Source organism: Equus przewalskii, chromosome 4 (genome assembly GCF_037783145.1).
Source record: "Equus przewalskii isolate Varuska chromosome 4, EquPr2, whole genome shotgun sequence".
Classification (NCBI taxonomy): domain Eukaryota; kingdom Metazoa; phylum Chordata; class Mammalia; order Perissodactyla; family Equidae; genus Equus; species Equus przewalskii.
The window spans coordinates 95,866,102-95,883,861 of record NC_091834.1 but is presented as its reverse complement, the minus strand read 5'-3'; the positions used below and the strand labels follow the sequence as shown (position 1 = coordinate 95,883,861).

The window sequence follows — 17,760 nt, the reverse complement described above, 5'->3', positions numbered from 1 at the left end:
GGTTCCTGCAGGGGCAATGGGATTTAGGAGGGCCAAGGAGTAGGGGGCCTTGAGTGCCTGTCCAGGTTCAGCCCCTATTTGCTATGAATTTTAGGTCCACCACTTTTCTTCCCTGTGAGAATGATTTCCCTCTCCTCTGTTTCTTCTTCTCTCCCTCTTCATACCAGTGGGCAGTGAGAATCCATAAACTCACTTAAGTAAATCTTCATTGAAAGACCGTTCTAGACATTCTAGGTACCCCAAGGCTCCTCTGGGATAGATTTTGGAGGGAAAACACAACAGAACACAGAGAAGCATGTGAGAAGTTTATTTTACGGATCACAACAGGTACCCCAGTTAAGTTTCCTTAAAGGAAACCTGGGAAACCTGTGACCTGGGGTTGGGGAACAGAGAGAGAAAGGCTTCCATTAAGATCAGACTTTATTTAGGGTCCTCAAGATGTGAAAACGGTTTGCAGTCATGGGTATCACTGCTAGATCTTCCGGGCAGATATTTTGTTCACGAATAACGTCAACCACTGCTGCTATTCTTACAGTGCCTGAAAGAGACAAGGACAAAGATCATTTCTGGTTAACACTCTAACCCCAGGGTCCTATCTTTTCCACTAGTATCGCGCACCTCCCCATTGGAGTTCAGTTTCCCCGGATTATTTGCAAATGTATCTCTGTTAGTAGCGTTCTCACACCAGCTCTCACCTTTCAAACCTGGGCGTGGTCCCCATCTACCTTTCCCCTCTTCTTCCCTCCCTTTCCTTCACCCTTCTGCCCTGGGGTTCTGCTTCAAATCCAGAGCCATGCTTCTGTTCATGCTTTTCCCTCCCTGGTGGATGGTTCTTCCCCTGGACAACTCCTATACTTACTGTTGGTCTGAAAGTCCCAGAAGAAGGTTCTTGGGTAATTTTCACAGAGGCAGCTGGTGAATTTATAGTTAAAAGCACCATCGATTGGAACGTCGCTTAGGAGATAGGATTTAATCTGGGGAGGAGGAGGTGAGAAGAGAGTACCCAGTGTTAGTCTGGGGATAGGAAAGGGAGAAAAGACAGGAGAGGTCAAAGGAGGAGGAGGATGTCCTTAGGGGGCAAAGAGCAGGGACAGAGGTGGGCCAGAGGCATGGGGGAGTCCACTTTTGGAGTATTGTTTCAGGAGCTAAAGTCTAGGTCAGAATGTTGTCTGTGCTCATGCCCTCAAGTTCCTGCTTTAGCAGGGTGGGTCTAGGGCTGGGGAGGGAAGGGGAAGTGAACCCACAGGGCCAGGAGATCTCATCCTGGGGCAGCCGTTCATCCCGGGAGCAGGCTTGCTTTAGTTCCCCGGCCAGGGCTTTCAGCCTGGCTGTCTGGGCGTAGAAGGCAAAGCCAGGCCTTGTTGCCAGATTGTGACCAAACTCCACCTGTACTCCTCTAGAACTCTGTGACCTTTGATAATTAAAGTGACATCTCTCACTCTCCCTTTCCTCAATTGTGAGAGGAAAACAATTACCTACCAAACCTGGCTGTTCGATAAGCAAAGGCAATCTTGAAGGTAAATTTCCTCTTTTAATTGGAGATCGCTTTACAACTGAAAGCCCCAGAGTATTGCATATGTGCATTTCAGCGAAGTCAGAAAGCTTTTGTCTAGCTGGTGTTCAGCCCAGGGCTTTAATTCCAGATCATAGACCCAGAGATGTCTGTGAACAGAGTTCAGCAAGTCTGAACCTAGATGGACAGAAATTTTATCTTTATTTTATTAAGCTCTCATTGAAATCGAGTATTCCTTCTGTTATGAGGGTCATCAGTGAACCACAGTGGCATTAGCAGTGTGTCTGATTTTATCACAAGGAGAAAGAGATGTGTTCATACCACATTACAGATTTAGATATTTCAGAATATTGTCTGTACTCATTGCTACCTTGAACACACAGGAGTCATCCGAGTTGCTGCCTGGTCATGGCTGGGGCCGCTGCCCGACTCCTGAAGCTTGCCCAGGTAGCTGCACTGAATAGCCCATCAGCCCCAAACAGTGGAAGTGAGCATTCTCATTGTTAGAAGTTTACTCCAAATACTTTGGAGACCCTGGCCTTTCTTTAGAGAAGCCTACACTTGCCTCATTTACCTTTTTATTACATTTTCAAGAATATATCTTCATGAATTAGAACTTTTAAAACTTATATGATCAAAACAAAACCTCAGAACCCATTGGATGTCCAGCACGACACCTGTGATTTGTTGGCAAAGACTAGTGCACAGCTGAAGGTACTTATTAAAGCTAAGCAACAACAGCTATCACATAGATAATCTTTATAAAATAAAATTTAACTTGTCTATATTCTAAATGTATTGCCTTTTCAGCTAATGTGTCGCAAAAGAAACGTGTCTATTTCTGTATCATAAGTTTATTTTTAGTAATTTTATTACTCTTCTTCAATATGGTAGTTTTTCTTTGTAATCCAATGCATTTTGTTTACACATTTAAATGCAATTTTCTTATAAGGTTCCATAAGCTTCGTGAGACCAGCAAAATGGTCCATATCACAAACGTTTGAGCACTGTGGTTTACCACAAGTTTTCTTCAATTAAAGGATTATATGATCTTTATATTCAAATACATGATTGAGAGTATATCTATTCTATTTTAGTTTTATATTTGTGATCCTAATACCTCACTTGATCACAAATTTAGTTGCAAAAACATTATAATTGATAGAAAGTGAGGATTAGGTCCTAGAAACTTTATACACATAAAAAATTATATTTTCCTAAAATTTAAAAAATATGAAGATTTTTTCATAGCTAGGCATTTATTTTTATCGGAAGCCACAAATAAAAATTGATTGACCAGAACTAACAGGATTTCCTTTCCCATAAACTCTTTCTAATTTGCAATATCGTTTATTCTGTGGAACTCTTTGCCCTTCACTTGCACTTGGGTAGGTTTTAAAAAGATCGCTTTATTTTGTTATACTAGCATTGTTCCTAAAACACAGTCATCTTAATCACAGTAACACAAAATTATATCACATATCACTTTGTTGATTAAACACATTTTTTTAATGAAGTAAAATGGACTTTCATTATCTATCACCACCAAAAACTGCCATTATCACAAAACTTTTATGCACATGTTCTCATTCCTTTTATCGTCTCTGGTTATGATAAACAAAATAGAAAATTAAAAAATTATGATTCAGCCTCCCTCTCACCCCAAACTAACATACATGGTTCATATTCTTGGACTGTGAACAGAAAAATTTGACAAAGCAGCTGTGTTATTCTTTGCTCAATGATCAGAAATTTTTCTCTTACAAGTGTGGGGCCGTTTCTAGAATATATTTTAATGAATAGCAATCCTCAAGCTCCCAATTTTGTTTTCTATTTAACCATTGTCCTTGAATCTAATTTGAATTAGGAAACTCATGCCGTAGGGAAATATTTGTGCTACTCGAGAGGGTGTCTTTCTGGAAGGAGGTGGGGGAGATGCATGGGTCTTGGCCTTAGAACAGAGATAGTTAACAAGGAACAGATTGTGTGTCTGTAACAACACCTGAGAAGACTGCCAGTGGGGTGAAGAAGGACACCCTCTTCCTTGGGGGAAGAGTCTCTGTGGGTGAAACCTGCACAGGTCCATTTCCCTCATGGCCCAGAGCAGCCAGACAGGCGGGATGATGCCCAGGTGAGTCTTATGCACATTACCATTTGAGAACCTCTGATCTAGGGCAGGGATTGGACCTCCCTCCTACAACTGCTGAGCTGGGAGAAGGGAGGAGGAGAGTGTGGGCTCCTCGTCAGGGAGCGGAGGCTAGAACAAGAGTCAACTTCTGATGACAGAGCAGGAGAACAGAGGAAGGGAGAGATGAAAGCAGACTCGGTTCAGGGCTTACTGAAGAGGAGGAGTCATATCCCACATGTTCTCTGCACCATCTCTCTTCTCCCCAACTGCCTCCACCTACCAAATGGGGTTGCAGTTTTTCCTGTAAGAACCCCCCTCCCACCCCTTATCTCAAGCAGTTGTGCCCAGGACCTTGGAGGAACTCTGACCAATTCTCCCCAGCTCTTCGACGTTTTTCTCTTCTCCCTCTTAGCTGTGCTTTTCTCACTACCCATTCCTGCTTTCTCTTTCTCTTCCTTCCTACACCTCACTGGATCAAGTTTCCTTCATCTGTTAAATGAGAACCATGATTGGCCATGAGCTCCCATGATTGTTCTGAGGCTCAACTGGCACAATATACAGGGGAATTGGAAGCATGGATTGCTGTTCATTATATTATTATTATAATATGTGATATTAAACTGAGAGCTTAATCTAATTGTATTCATAATTAAGGAGTAGGGTTTTTGAGTTCACTCTCCCAGGCCTCTACTTACCACCATACATTCTCTCAACTCTGTCTCAACTCTAAGCTTCACAGTGACCTCTTCATCTGCTGTTGTAGTTTGAGGTGTCTGCAAGTCCATTATTATCGCCCTTCGACTGGTTTTGGGAAGAGAGAAGCAGGGCAGAGATCAGAGATCAATCCATGAGAGAGGGGGTACATTGAGCAGGGCAGGGGGAACAGGGAAGGTGCAGGGAAAGGAGCGAGGGATAGTTGGATCAATTGCTGAGCATCAGAATCTCCTGGGAACTTTTGATTTTTGGTTGATTTGGTTGTTTTGTACAGTTTTAGTTTTGCTTAGTAAAGCAACTTGGATACTTTAAAACTGAGTATCTTCTTTTCTTGCATTGACAAAAAATAAATTTAAAAAGGGAATGAAAGTGCAATATCACATACCACTGCCTAATAAAATTCTATGAGTTCTGCTGATTGTCCACTGAATGGGAGGGCTCAAGTCATCACTAGGAGAAAATTTCATATCAACAGAGTCATGTTAAACCATAAACATCTCAATCACTGGAGGAGTTTGTAGGACCATCTTTGAAGATCTTCCTTCTTTGGTTCCCCATGGGGCCTAGGAATTTGTATTTATTTAGCTCTGTAGGGGGTTTGGATACATGGCCATGTTTGGGAACTTTAGACACTATCCTACATTCAGGCCACACACCACAACCTGATAGGAGAAAGGAAATGGGGGCAAGGAGAATGGTCAAGTATTCTTCTTCAGTCAATGAGGACTGGGTTCAAGACCAGGAGAATTACTTTCTCCTTTCCAGAAAACGGGACAGGAGAGAATTCAGTTTCTTGGCCTACAATGCTTCACAGCCCCATTTTCCTAGGGTAAAACATCCCAGATTTTGGAGAGATTCCATTTCTTGTATCAGATGCTCTAGTGCTCAGTGCACAGGAAAGGGGTATGAAGACTTAAGTGTCTTCAAACTTCCTCCCATTTGTGAATAAATTTAGGATCGAAGGATGACCAGCTTAGCTAGAATGAGCAATTATCTGAGTTTGCCCAAGAGTGAGGAGCTTCCTTGGATGAGGGACTTGCAGTGCTAAAGCCAAGAAATTCCCAGGCAAACTGGGATAGTTGGCCACCCTAATCAGCATAGCTTATTTCAACAACTTGCTACCCCTCAGGGATAAGTGGAGTGACATCTGTATCTGAACCTGTCCCCACTCAGGTTTCTTGGGACGCCTGCCTCCATTATACCAGCTTGTCAAAACCCTAAGGGGTTACCTCCAGAACAGGACATCTGGTCATGCCACAGAGGGTACCGCCAAAATCACAATCTGCAAACCCAACATTCCACACCCTGTTCCTGTATAGAAAACTTTCTAGATTTGCTGAGTGTCCTTGCATTTCCCCGGACTCTGGCTCCATTTCTTGTTTCATTTTGTTTGCCCCCTTTTTCCTGTTTCCTTCAAACAGGTACTCTTAATAAGTTGGCTTCTGAACTTGCTCTCCCAGGTCCATGGTGGTAAAGGGTGAGTGGTCCTTACCTTCATATTTGGGCTTCAGAGTAGGAAGAATGTCTAAGCTACTGGCCTAGCTCAACCTCAGACCTTGAAGTCAAGGGTCAGTGACCAGGACCTCTGATTCTTCAGTGAGTCCTGCCAAAGCTGCCCAAAGCTATTGTTAGAACTCACAGACCTGTTAAACTTGCTGTTCTGGGAGGCAAGGTGTGAGAAGGTGAAGTTTACTGAGCAGAAATCTAACGAAGGTGTAGTGTAGGAACAGGATGTGGATTAGAGCCTTAAAGTAAGACTAATTGTTAATTACAATCTATACTGGCAGCCTTATTTCCATGGGAAACCTATGGTAGAAATGTGAGGGGTATTGATGGGGCTTCCTAAGAGGAGAAAAGACGAACTTGGCGTGGAGTTCGTGAGAGCTCCTGGGACTGAAGTTCTGGGAAGTTGAAAAAGTTTTCAGGAAGGGATATGTACATTTCCAGGCTAAGAGAGGAGCCCTCCCCTAGGTTTCTTTTGTGTGTGTGAGGAGGAGAAGGGTTTGGCTCACGTGTATTCTTGAGCTTTGTTGATCCCCAGCTGCAGACAGAGAACCAGGATCAGGGCGGCAGGGCTGGCCCGGAACAGGAGCTGGAAAGAGCGCATGCTGGAAGCAACAGATGTGACGTCCTCGAGAAGTAGGGTCCTGGGTGCCCAGCACACTCTTTATATGCAGATCAAGGAAGTAGGAGAGCTGCCAGGCAGATCCATGTGGTCAATTACCCAACTGCCCTTCCCACTCATGATCTTTCCTTGTTGAACTAAAGTTTGTTTTTCTATGGAAAAAGTCAACACTCAGCTAGAGTGCTGGAGTCTGGGAGAAGAGTTAGATTATCCCTCCTCATTTCCTCAGTGTCAAAGTTTTTCAGACTGGGCAGGCCCTCAAAAGATACAACAGCTCTTTCTTGGCTTACAGAAATGGTTTCTTTCCCCTCATCATCATTATATGCCTGACAGTCCTGCTGTATGTAGCCTTAGCTTCTCTCACTGCTCCCCTAGTCTCCGGAGGCAGAGACCCCAGTTGTGGTATCAGATTTCAGATCACAGCTCTAGGACACATTTGCGTTATCCAATTATAGTAAATTCAAGAGAAGATATGGGGGGCCCGGACCCATGCCAAGTGGTTAAGTTCACGTGCTCCGCTTCGGCCGTCTGGGGTTTCGCAGGTTAGGATCCTGGGCGTGAACATGGCACCGCTCATCAGACACTGCTGAGGAGGTGTCCCACATGCCACAACTAGAAGGACCTACAAACTAGAATATGCAACTATATACTGGGGGGCTTTGGGGAGAAGAATAAGAGAAAAAAAAGAAGATTGGCAACAGATGTTAGCTCAGGTGCCAATCTCTAGGAAAAAAACAAAAAAGAGGAGATGTTGTTCAAAAAATTTCTTAGGGAGCTAAGGTGATCAGGGCTTCCCCTAGGGGCCACCACCAATCATGCGAGGGGGCAACTAGAGATGGGCTGTTCTGGATGATGGAGAAGTGAGGCCATAGTACTAGATGACATGAAAATGTTTGTGATTGTTGAGTCCTCCTTAACTTCAGTGGCAAGGGTAATGTCCTACAGGTGTCAAAGATCCCCAGCTACTCCACAGTTCCCAGTGTGGGGCAATATTTTAACTCTAGACAATTTCTGTAAATAGCTGGCACTCTCAAATCAGACTTCTTGGCACCAAAGAGTCTGCTTATTTCACTATTGACATGGCCACTTTCTTACACTTGTCTTACAGCACAAGCACATAGGGAGACCCACAATGGGAAGGATTCCCCCCATTAGAACAGAACCCAAACCATGTCTAGGAGATTACTCTGGTTCTGCAATTTCTCTCCTTGGGATGAAAGGAAGACTCACTCTTGCAGACATTGTGATATTTCTCTTTACTCAACTAAATGTATTCCTTAACCTATGATGTATGACATTGTGGAATTTGTTCCTATCCTTCGCATGACAGATGGCAGCCCAGGAAGATTTCATCTGGCATGAAAGTGAAAATCCGGGTTTTGGGAGTTACCTATGTATGTTGCTATAGGCAGGATTCAGAATTAAAGTCTAAATATGTGCTTCTGATTTCTGAATGTATTTTTCTAAATTGCTTTGCTGCTTATTGTACTCCTGTACTTACCTCCTCTTTCCTTTGAACTTGACATTCATATCACTCCTCACTTATAACTTCAGCTGTTATTGTGATCACATGTTTTCTTCTCTGTTTCCATTCTGTGTACTTAAGAACAATGCTTTCATTCCGTCTCACCCTGGTCACAGTAGCCCTCCTTCATAAACATTCTCCCATGTTGTAATTTTCTTTATACCTGCTCTTTCTCTTACTTATTTGCATAATTTTCATTAGAGGGACATGCTACCTGAGATTAATGAAGAAGTAAGGCAAAAGAATCTAGGACGTGTCCACGTGGGAAAAATCCAGGAAGAGCTCTTAGCTGGGGTTTAACTCCCTTTGAAGGCATAGCCCCATCCTTGAGGAGTACCTCCAGCATACTGCCCAAAAGGCAGTGCTCCAAAAGGGGCAGAAGAAAATAGGTTGAGAAAATCTATTGAAGGTAAAGACACTGTTCTCTCATAGGTCTTCAGGAAACTGCAGTACTCAGAACCTTCAGTGTACGTGACACATTTTAAGTACTATGCTGGTCACGGCTAGTGCAGTGGTTGATTTTATGTGTCAGCTTCGCTAGGCCATGGTACCTGGTTTTTGGTTAAACACTGGTCTAGATGTCACTATGAAGGTATTTTCAAAAATGAGCTTAACATTTAAACCAATAGATGTTGAGTAAAGATTACTCTACATAATGTAGGTGGGCCTCATCCAAAGCCTTAGAGGAAAGAACTGAGGATCCCCAGGAAGAGAAAATTGACTTGAGACCGCCTTCACACTCAAGCTGCAACATCAACTCTCCCCTGGGTCTTCAGATTTTGAACTTGCCAGCCTCCACAATTACGTTAGTGAATTCCTTAAAATAAATCTCTCTCTTTATATATATGTATGTATGTAGATCCTATTGCTTCTGTTTCTCTTTTGAGAACCCTAATACAGCTGGTGTTTAGGAAGGGACAATAAATGTTGAAAGGGTTGGAATTCATATTGGTTGAAAGCACATTTGAAACCTTGGGGTAAACCAGATTCTAAACCCCTAAAATAGCATGAATTTCAGTTGGGAAGGGCAGATGGGGAGTGAAGAAGATATACTTCCTAGGTATGCTGTGATGAGTTCTGAATGACATTTTTGTTGGACTTCAGGATGTTTCTGTGTGACTTCAATAGGCAGTGAAATTCTGGGATACAAGACAGATTATTGCCTATTGAGCATAATTTTGAGAGGCACTACATGATGATATTTACCTATATATTAGTTTAAAAATCATTATTTTTTAAATGATTATCATATATTCTCAAGAATATAAGGAAAACTCATGGCCATGGAATAATAGAATATGGTGAGGATGCCTTAAGGGCCAGTAGGAATGACCATAATTTATCTTTTACTCTATCATATATGTTGGATTATAGGAATCCTGGGTTTTTTAGCCTGATTTCAATGTTTGTAGATGTTGGTTAAATAATTCTGACTTAAATAGCAATGATTCTAGAAAGTGATGTAGTTTTAGGGCCAATAATCTAGTAAATCACTGCAACATAGTTTCTTCAAGTGCTCCCCAAACTGCGTAGAAGAGCTGGAGGGAGATGAACAATGTCAAGCAAACCTTGCAGCAGTGTGTTTTCTTGTATATTTTCACTGAATTTAGCTTAAAATCAGGAACTAGGCAAATCCACCAGGGACAAATCCACGTGTTCCAAATCTGTTTCATAGTTGGCACAGAGACTCAGTCTTCATGGAGCTGACTATATCTGAAAAAATTAATATTTAAGAGGTAAGATAGAATCTAAGTAGCTGCCACACTTTCGTAGATACTATGTAGGAACGTTATCAGTATGTCATTTATGACAAAAGTGAGGATAATGCCACCTTCTTCGCAGTGTTATTGTTCAGAAAACCAATCTAGCAGTTGGCTCATAGGGGGAAAAAGTGAAACCCAAATGTCACATCTTTTAAGTTATGAACAAATCTAGTAGGTTTAAGAAACCAAATAGAGGTTAATAAAATCAGATTGTAAACAACTCAGGAGACTCATAGATGAGAATGTGCACAGGTGCGGGGGAAGGGATTAAGGATAAAATAGGAGCTTGCCACAGGCTATATTTGCAAAGAGCAAGGTGATCTTGGCCTGACAGGGTTCATGAAAGAGGAATATAAAGAATGACCAGAAAGGGGGTTTATAGAAGCTAACACAAATTGAGCACATGTACGTGCATGACACTGTACTAAAGATTTTACATCTGATAACTCAATCTTCAAAACAACCCTATGAAGTAGGTTGCCCAACTTTCTCTCATTTTACAATTGGGGAAATGGGGGCACATAGCACATAAACATATTGAGCCCCGGTCACATAGCCAGTAACTGGTGGAGACAACTTTGGATCCAGGTTTTGTGGAATCTGAAAGTTTTGTTTTACAATTTTGGGAACAGCTTTCAGAAGTAGAATACAAACACTTTCAAATTTGGAATACAGCTACAGGACCTTGGAAGAGGCTGTAAATGAGCAGCCCTGAGGCTTCATGTCAACTTTATGGTGAATACATATTTAGGTGAGCCAGAATTTGAACCAGACATTCTGGTTCTAGAACCTGAGCTTTTAACTCCTCCAGTGCCTACTGGTGAGGACAAGGCTCCAGTGAGGCATGCCCAAACACTGACGGAGAGTCCTAAAGTGGGTAAATACAAGGCCCACTATAAGCATACATTTTATCTTCTATGATTGACCCTTCTAGAGTGTTTTCTCATAAAGTTGATGTGAACAATCTCAACATTCATCCTTTCTTCTATATATTCATTTCTCCACCCTTCATCCACCCAATCCCTTCGGATAATCCATTCTACAAATATTGATTGAGTGTCTACCATGACAGAGAGGTGATGGGTATACAGAGATGAATAAGACAGAGTATAGGGGGGAGGCAGTCAAAGTAAGAAATTTAATAGGCCATGATCAGCCCTGTATCAGAGTTTCTATTTACTGAGGACTACTTAGTACTTTGCAGGTTAAGCTAAATGGAGCTGGCAGCCTTTGGACCTGTTTCTGTTCATCCATACATTCTAAAAAACATCCAAATAAACATACCTAAAAATGATAAAATACAAATTTGATTCAAAAGTTTTGAATGGTGTCATAGATCTTTAGTTATTCTTTTAGGGGAGAGGGAGAAGTTTTACACATTATATTCCACAGACACCTTTCTTAGTGTCTTCCTTGATCCAAATGTTCGTCTCTTAGTGGTAACTGCTGGAAATGCCCCCTTTTCTGTCTCATCAATGTAGTATGCCCACCACCACAGTGTTTCCCCCAGTCTTATCACTTTTTATACACTGAGTCCTTTTGACATATGACCCACTCTCCCACTGTGAAACATCTCAGAAGTAGAGCTCAGCTCTTTTTGCCTGATTTTCTCATGAGAATCACATACCCCAGAATTATTGTGTGGAGCTTCTTCAAATACCAAAAACAACAATAAAGAAGAAATGCTTATAGAGTGCTTACAATGTCAGACTGTATTCTAAGTGCTTAACATATTATTCACTTATTCCTTAAAATGATCCTATAACTTAAGTATTGTCCCCATTTTACAGATGGAGAATTTGAGGCCTAGAGAGAGAAAGTACTTGCTTAAGATTGCAAAGTTAGTAACTGGCAGAGTTGGGGTTCAAAACCAAATAGTCTGATACCAGAGTCTAAGCCTTTAAGCACATTCACTATCTCTTCACGTAACTTTTTACATTTGAGGAAAGGAAGCTCACAGACTTTTAATAACTTGTTCAAATCATACAGCCAACAAATAGCAAAAGTGATATTCAAATCCAGATAGAAGTGAACCTCAGGTTGGCACTCATAATGACTACTTTATATTGCCTCCTAATTAATAAAATGGTGGTCTAGTGGTTAAGATTTGGTGCTCTCACCGCCATGAGAGCACAGGTTCGTTTCCTGGTCAGGGAATCACACCACCCGTCTGTCTGTTTGTTGTCATACTGTGGCAGCTGCACTTTGCTCTGATGCTGAAAGCCATGCCACCAGTATTTCAAATACCAGCAGAGTCACGCATGGTGGACAGTTTTCAGCAGAGCTTCCAGACTAAGACAGACTGGGAAGAAGGACCTGGCCACCTACTTCCAAAAAATTGGCCATGAAAACCCTAGGAATACCAACAGAGCATTGTCCGATACAGCGCTGGAGGGTGAGAAGATGGCACAAAAAGATCCAGCCAGGGTTCTGCTCTGCTGTACACAGGGTCACTAGGAGTCAGAATTGACTTCACAGCACTAACAACAACAATTAATAAAAGCATGAGTGCTTCAGGATTTGCACAAAAGGCATTTAACTCATAGTGAGTATGTTATCAATTACGAAGAGGAAGTTGCCTCCAAGTTGAGTTCAGAAGTATTTCATTACGAATCAAACCCAGCCTGAGATAAGCATGAGTGTGTGTGTGTGTGTGTGTATGTGCGTGTGTGCATTAGCAACAAGAATGCTAGCTGCCTTAATAGCTTAATCCTAAAATCTTAGTGGCTTAACACAATAGAAGTTTATTTGTAGCTCACATAAAATCTATTGGAGATGACAGAGGGCAGGAGTACGACCCTGCTATTAGAAGCTCTGTCATCTTTAATGTCATTTCTAAGGTCATCCTGGCTTTTTTTTTAAATGTTCTTTTTTTTTGAGGAAGACTAGCCCTGAGCAAACATCCATGCCCATCTTCCTCTACTTTCTATGTGGGACACCTGCTGCAGCATAGCTTGACAAGCAGTGCATAGGTCCACACCTGGGATGTGAACTGACAAACCCCGGACCACTGAAGTGGAACATGGAAACTTACCCGCTTCACCACCAGGCCAGCCCCGCATCCTGGATTTAATATCCAGCTGGTAAAAGGTGACAGAGAGAACGGAGGGTTATGGAGAGTCTTTTAATGGGCCAGATTTGGAAGTGGCTTATATCATTCATCCTGCATTCCCATGGTGACAGCTTAGTCATATGGTCATGTCAAACTGCAAAGGAGACTGGGAAATGTAGACTAGCTGTGTGCCTAGGAGGGAAAAAAATGGTTTTGGTGAAATTGCTTTGTGTATTGTATGTGTATCTTCTTTATTAGTAGATAATACAAAAATGTTTTCCAAAGGTGTTGTACCAATTTGCACACCAGCAAGGTGTAAGAATTCCCATTTCACTACAACCTCAACAATGTTTGGGATTGTCAGTCCTTTTAATCTTGGCTATCCTGATGGATGTGTAGGGGAGCTCATTGTGGTTTTACTTTGAATTTTGGTGATTATCATATGTTTTCTAAATATCTTATATTCCCTTTTGTGAAGTGGCAGTTCGAGGCTCTTGCCCATTTTTCAATTGGGTTACTTGTCTTTTTTTTATTGAATGTAGGATTTCTGTATATATTGCCTTTCACTCTTTTAATCATATCTTTTTATGAACACAAGTTCTTAATTTTAATATTTACCTGTCTCAATATTTTCCTTTATGGTTAATGTTTTGTCTACTCCAAGTTCATGAAAATACTCATTTTTATTATCTTCTAGAAGGTTATTTTTGTTTCTTTAGACATTTAGATCTACTATCCATGTGTATATGACTTTCATATTTGATGTGAGAAGGGATCAAGATTAATTTTTTCCCATATGGATATTCAGGTATATGTTCCATAATGTATTTGTCAGAATTTGTCATAGGGTTAGGTTGGCCTCATAAATTGAGTTGGAAAGTGTTCTTCTAGTTTCTGGAATAATTGTATATAATTGTTATTTCTTCCTGAAATATTTTGTAGAAGTGGTTGGTGAAGCTAATGGGGCTTGGTGTTCTTTTAGCGGGAGGATTTTCAAATATGGTTTCAATATCTTTAATAATTAATTATTGGATTATCCAGCCTATGTCTTTTTCACTTTTTAAAGCTGTATGTTCTTAAGCTGTACCAACAAAAAGAAATTCGTCTATGTGATCTAATTTTTCATATTTTTTGGCATAAAGTTGTACATGATATTCTGATTATATTGTTAATGTCAGTACGATCTGTAATTATATCTCCCACTTGTGCATTTTTTTGTCCTTTTTTATTAGTCTCACCCAGTATTAATCCATTTTATCAGTCTTAAGAAAATACTCCTGACACTGTATATTCTTTTTTTTTTTAGTTTGTGCTTTTATCTTTCTCATTTATTTCTTACTACTTTATATTTAATTTGCTATTATTTTCTAACTTCTTGGGATGGATGCTTAATTGATTTTTGTCTTTTTCTTTTGTAATATATCTATATTTAAAGCTATCAATTTATTTCGAAGCATAGCTTTAGCTGCATCCTATAAGTTGATATGTTGAATTTTAATCATCATTTAGTTTAAAATATTTCCTAATTTCCATTGTAATTTTTTTAGATCTATGTCTTATTTAGAAGTATGCCTTGTTTTCCAAACATAGGATTTTCCTAACAGCTTTATTGAAGTATAGTTGATATACAGAAAACTACACATACTTAATGTATGCAATTTGATGAGCTTGGATATTTGCATATGCCTGTGAAACCATCACCACAATCAAGGTACTAAGTATAGGATTTTATTATTGATTTTAGTTTATTTATATTGAGCTTGGAGGATATAGTATGTGTGGTAGACAGAATAATGGCACTGTCAATTGTCCATGTCCTAATCCTTGGAACCTGTATGTTACCTTATATAGCAAAAAAGACTCTCTAGATATCATTAAGGGTCTTGAGAGGAGAAAATTATTATGGGTGACCTGAGTGGGCCTATCATAATCACAAAAGTTCTTATAAGGGAAAGTGGGAGGCAGGAGAATTAGCGTAAAAGCAGGAGCTATGATGACAGAAGTAGAGGTCAGAGTGATACAAGGAAGGGACCACAAGCCAAGTGATGCAGGTGACTTCTAGAATCTGGAAAAGGAAATAGGCTCTCCCCTAGAACCTCCAGAAGGAACACAGCCCTTCTGGCTCCTTGATTTAGGACTTATGAGCTCTAAAACTATAAGAAAATAAATTTGTGTTGCTTTAATCCACTAAATTTATGGTAATTTGTTACAGCACCAATGGAAACTAATATATGCTGCATAATTTCCATCATTTTATCCATATTGAAATGTAGTTTTTTTCAGTTTCTATGAAGTTATGTGTGTGCTTGAAAAGAATGTGTATTTTTGACTATCATGTTTTAGATATTATCTAAACTGTATCTATAAATATCTAATAGATCAAGTTTTAAAAAATTGTCATCAAATAGTCTATATTTTACTAAATTTATATTAATTTTTTTCTGTAAATTATTGAGAGTGGTGTGTTGAAATCTGTTTACGATCAAAGCTTTGTAATTTCTCTTATTCTGTAAAAGTTTGCTTTATGTTTTTTGAGCCTGTATTATTAGGTGCAAATAAATTTAAGATTGTTTTATTTTCTATTGAACTGAACTTTTCAATAAAAACTTTGTCTCTTTACTCTAGTATTTCTTTTGGCCATAAAGTCTATTCCGTCTAATAATAGTATAGTGACATTAGCTATATTTTGTTACTTATTATCTGGCAAATCCTCTTGCATGTTTTTGTTTGCAGTATTTTCATACTCTTAAGTTTGAAATGTGCTTTTAATAAACAGCATATAATTGAGTTTTGGAATTTTTATACAGTCTGAAAATACTAACCTTTTAATCTAGGCATTTACTCCATTTATACTTGGCTTAATAATCAATATATTTGGGGTTTAATTACTATAAAACTGTATAATTTATATTTTTCTTGTCTCCTCTATGTTCCTTTTTCTATTCTTTTTGCCTTCTTTAGAATCAATACACTTTTTATTATTAAATTTCTCTTCTATATTAGCTTTTATGTTATATGGTCTATTACTTTTTCTTGGGGTTATGCTAGAAATTTTAATATGTGTATGTCACATGACAGTTAATATTAATTACATCAACTCTCTGAATAATACAAAGTCTTAGGTCATTTTGAGTCCTTTATCCTTACTTCCAACTTTGTATTCCATTATTGCTGTGTATTTCAATTCTCTCTCTATATTTTTAAATGAAATTTTTCTGTATATATTTTTATTGAGTTATAACATACATAAAATGCCAAGATTTTAAGTAGAGCTCAGCAAATTTTTACAAAGAAATATCCCTCTGAAACCACCACTAAAATTAAGATATAGATTATTTCTCTTATACCAGAAACCTCCTTTGTGCCCACTTCATGTCAATATACCCAATGTTAAACTAAAACTCCTTATTTTTATCATCAAAGGTTGTTTTTTTTCATTTTCCTGAGCTTCATATAAGTAGAATCATTACATACACACACACACACACACACTTTTTGGCTTTGGTTTATTTCTGTCAAAACAATTTATGCAGGATTTATGTAGATTGTTGCACTGAGTAGTAATTAAATCATTTCCATTGTTGTTTAATATTATATTATCTAAATGTACCATTATTTATTTTTCCATTCTACTGTTGATGAACATTTGGAATTTTTTTTTCCATTTGTGCTATTTTGAAGAAAACTGTTATTTTCTTTCCATCCAGGCTTTTAGTACAAATATCCATTCATTGATTTTGGATATATAGTCATGAGCCACATAACGACATTTTGGTCAACAACGGACTGCATATACAACAGTGGCCCCATGAGATTAATACCATACAGCCTAGGTGTGTAGTAGGCTATACTGTCTAGGTTTGTGTAAGTATTCTGTGATGTCTGCACAATGTCAAAATTGCCTAACAACATTTCTCAGGAGGTATCCCTGTCATTAAGTGATGCATGCCTGTATACATGTCTGCTATAATGTGACATATGTGTTCTTAAAAATCACTGCCCTGTGCACAATGTCACAACAAAACCCACAAGCCTTATGAGAAAAATGGGAGTAAGGGCACAACACTTAACAACATTCTCAGTGATACGTAAAATAAAGAGAGGAATCAATTAAAAAAATATAGTATAATATCACACATGTCAGATGGTTAAGAAATACATAAACATTGCAATAAATATGACACTTTACCTTGAAAAAGACATGATGTTAGCTTGTGGAAGTGGGTATGAGAAGGATGGCAGCCTGTGAGTTATTCTGAAATAGTGGGAGAAGCGTTATCTGAAATCAGACAAAGTTGTGACACCATGGGTAGGTGTGACTCATTCTTTGCTTTTGTTTTGGCTCCTGATCTTTCGCAACCCTTAAATCCTTAGGCATGCTTCTTTTTCCTTTAGATTGTAGGTCCTTCAAGGCTTATGACGGATGCCTGTTTCATCAAAACTGCAATTTTTGATCCGATGTGTAGCCTTCTTCGATTAACTTTAGTCTCACTGCTGAAAATTCTTTTGTGGCTTTCTCATCCGCAGTTGTGCTTCCATCTGAGAGCTGAAGGCTTTGGAAATTGTAGTGATGTTTGAAATCACTAAAGTAGCCACTAAAAGCACTAAAAGGAGCCACTTCTGCAAGATTTGGTGATTTCTGTTTAAAGTCTTCACACATAATAGTACTGTCTTTTTTGTTTGGGTTGCTTGGCATTTTGAACCAGGTCACTTGCATGGGTTTGGGATGTTGAGTGTGTGTTTATTTACACAGAAACATTTTAAAATAGAAAAGGATAATAAAATACAACTTTGTAGGATAACACACTCAGTGAATTAAGGTTGCTGGCAGATGTTTAAGGCATGTGAGTGTGTCTTGTGTATTCCTACATGAACTGGTTCAGCTTGGTACAGTCTCTATTTTTATCTTGTGTTTCTTGCTGGTGAAACTGTCCACAAGG

At 39.3% G+C, this 17,760-nt stretch overlaps 1 protein-coding gene across 3 annotated transcripts; it reads right to left on the bottom strand.

Annotated features, from left to right (window-relative positions):
* Window positions 1-292: 292 nt before the first annotated feature.
* PIP (prolactin induced protein) lies at window positions 293-17,092 on the bottom strand. 3 transcript variants are annotated; one of them, XM_070616645.1, is made up of 7 exons: window positions 17,010-17,092; window positions 12,803-13,012; window positions 7,982-9,718; window positions 6,368-6,632; window positions 4,337-4,442; window positions 860-974; window positions 293-538 (listed from the first exon to the last, which is right to left on the bottom strand). In XM_070616645.1, exons 4-7 carry the CDS (start codon window positions 6,460-6,462, stop codon window positions 414-416), a joined length of 441 nt encoding a protein of 146 aa, XP_070472746.1. In that variant the 5' UTR covers window positions 6,463-6,632; window positions 7,982-9,718; window positions 12,803-13,012; window positions 17,010-17,092; the 3' UTR covers window positions 293-413. The 3 variants fall into 3 exon arrangements, with proteins under 3 accessions (XP_070472746.1, XP_070472745.1, XP_070472747.1); XM_070616644.1 differs by having other exon boundaries at window positions 6,368-6,550; XM_070616646.1 differs by having other exon boundaries at window positions 6,368-6,550; window positions 9,574-9,718.
* Window positions 17,093-17,760: the final 668 nt, after the last annotated feature.

Coding starts and splice junctions, on each gene's coding strand:
- PIP (XM_070616645.1), bottom strand. CDS start 6,462: ATGCGCTCTTTCCAGCTCCTGTTCCGGGCCAGCCCTGCCGCCCTGATC. Junction 4,443..6,367: donor AACAAAGCTCAAGAATACAC/GTGAGCCAAACC, acceptor TCCCAAAACCAG/TCGAAGGGCGATAATAATGG. Junction 539..859: donor CTGGGACTTTCAGACCAACA/GTAAGTATAGGA, acceptor TGTCTCTTTCAG/GCACTGTAAGAATAGCAGCA.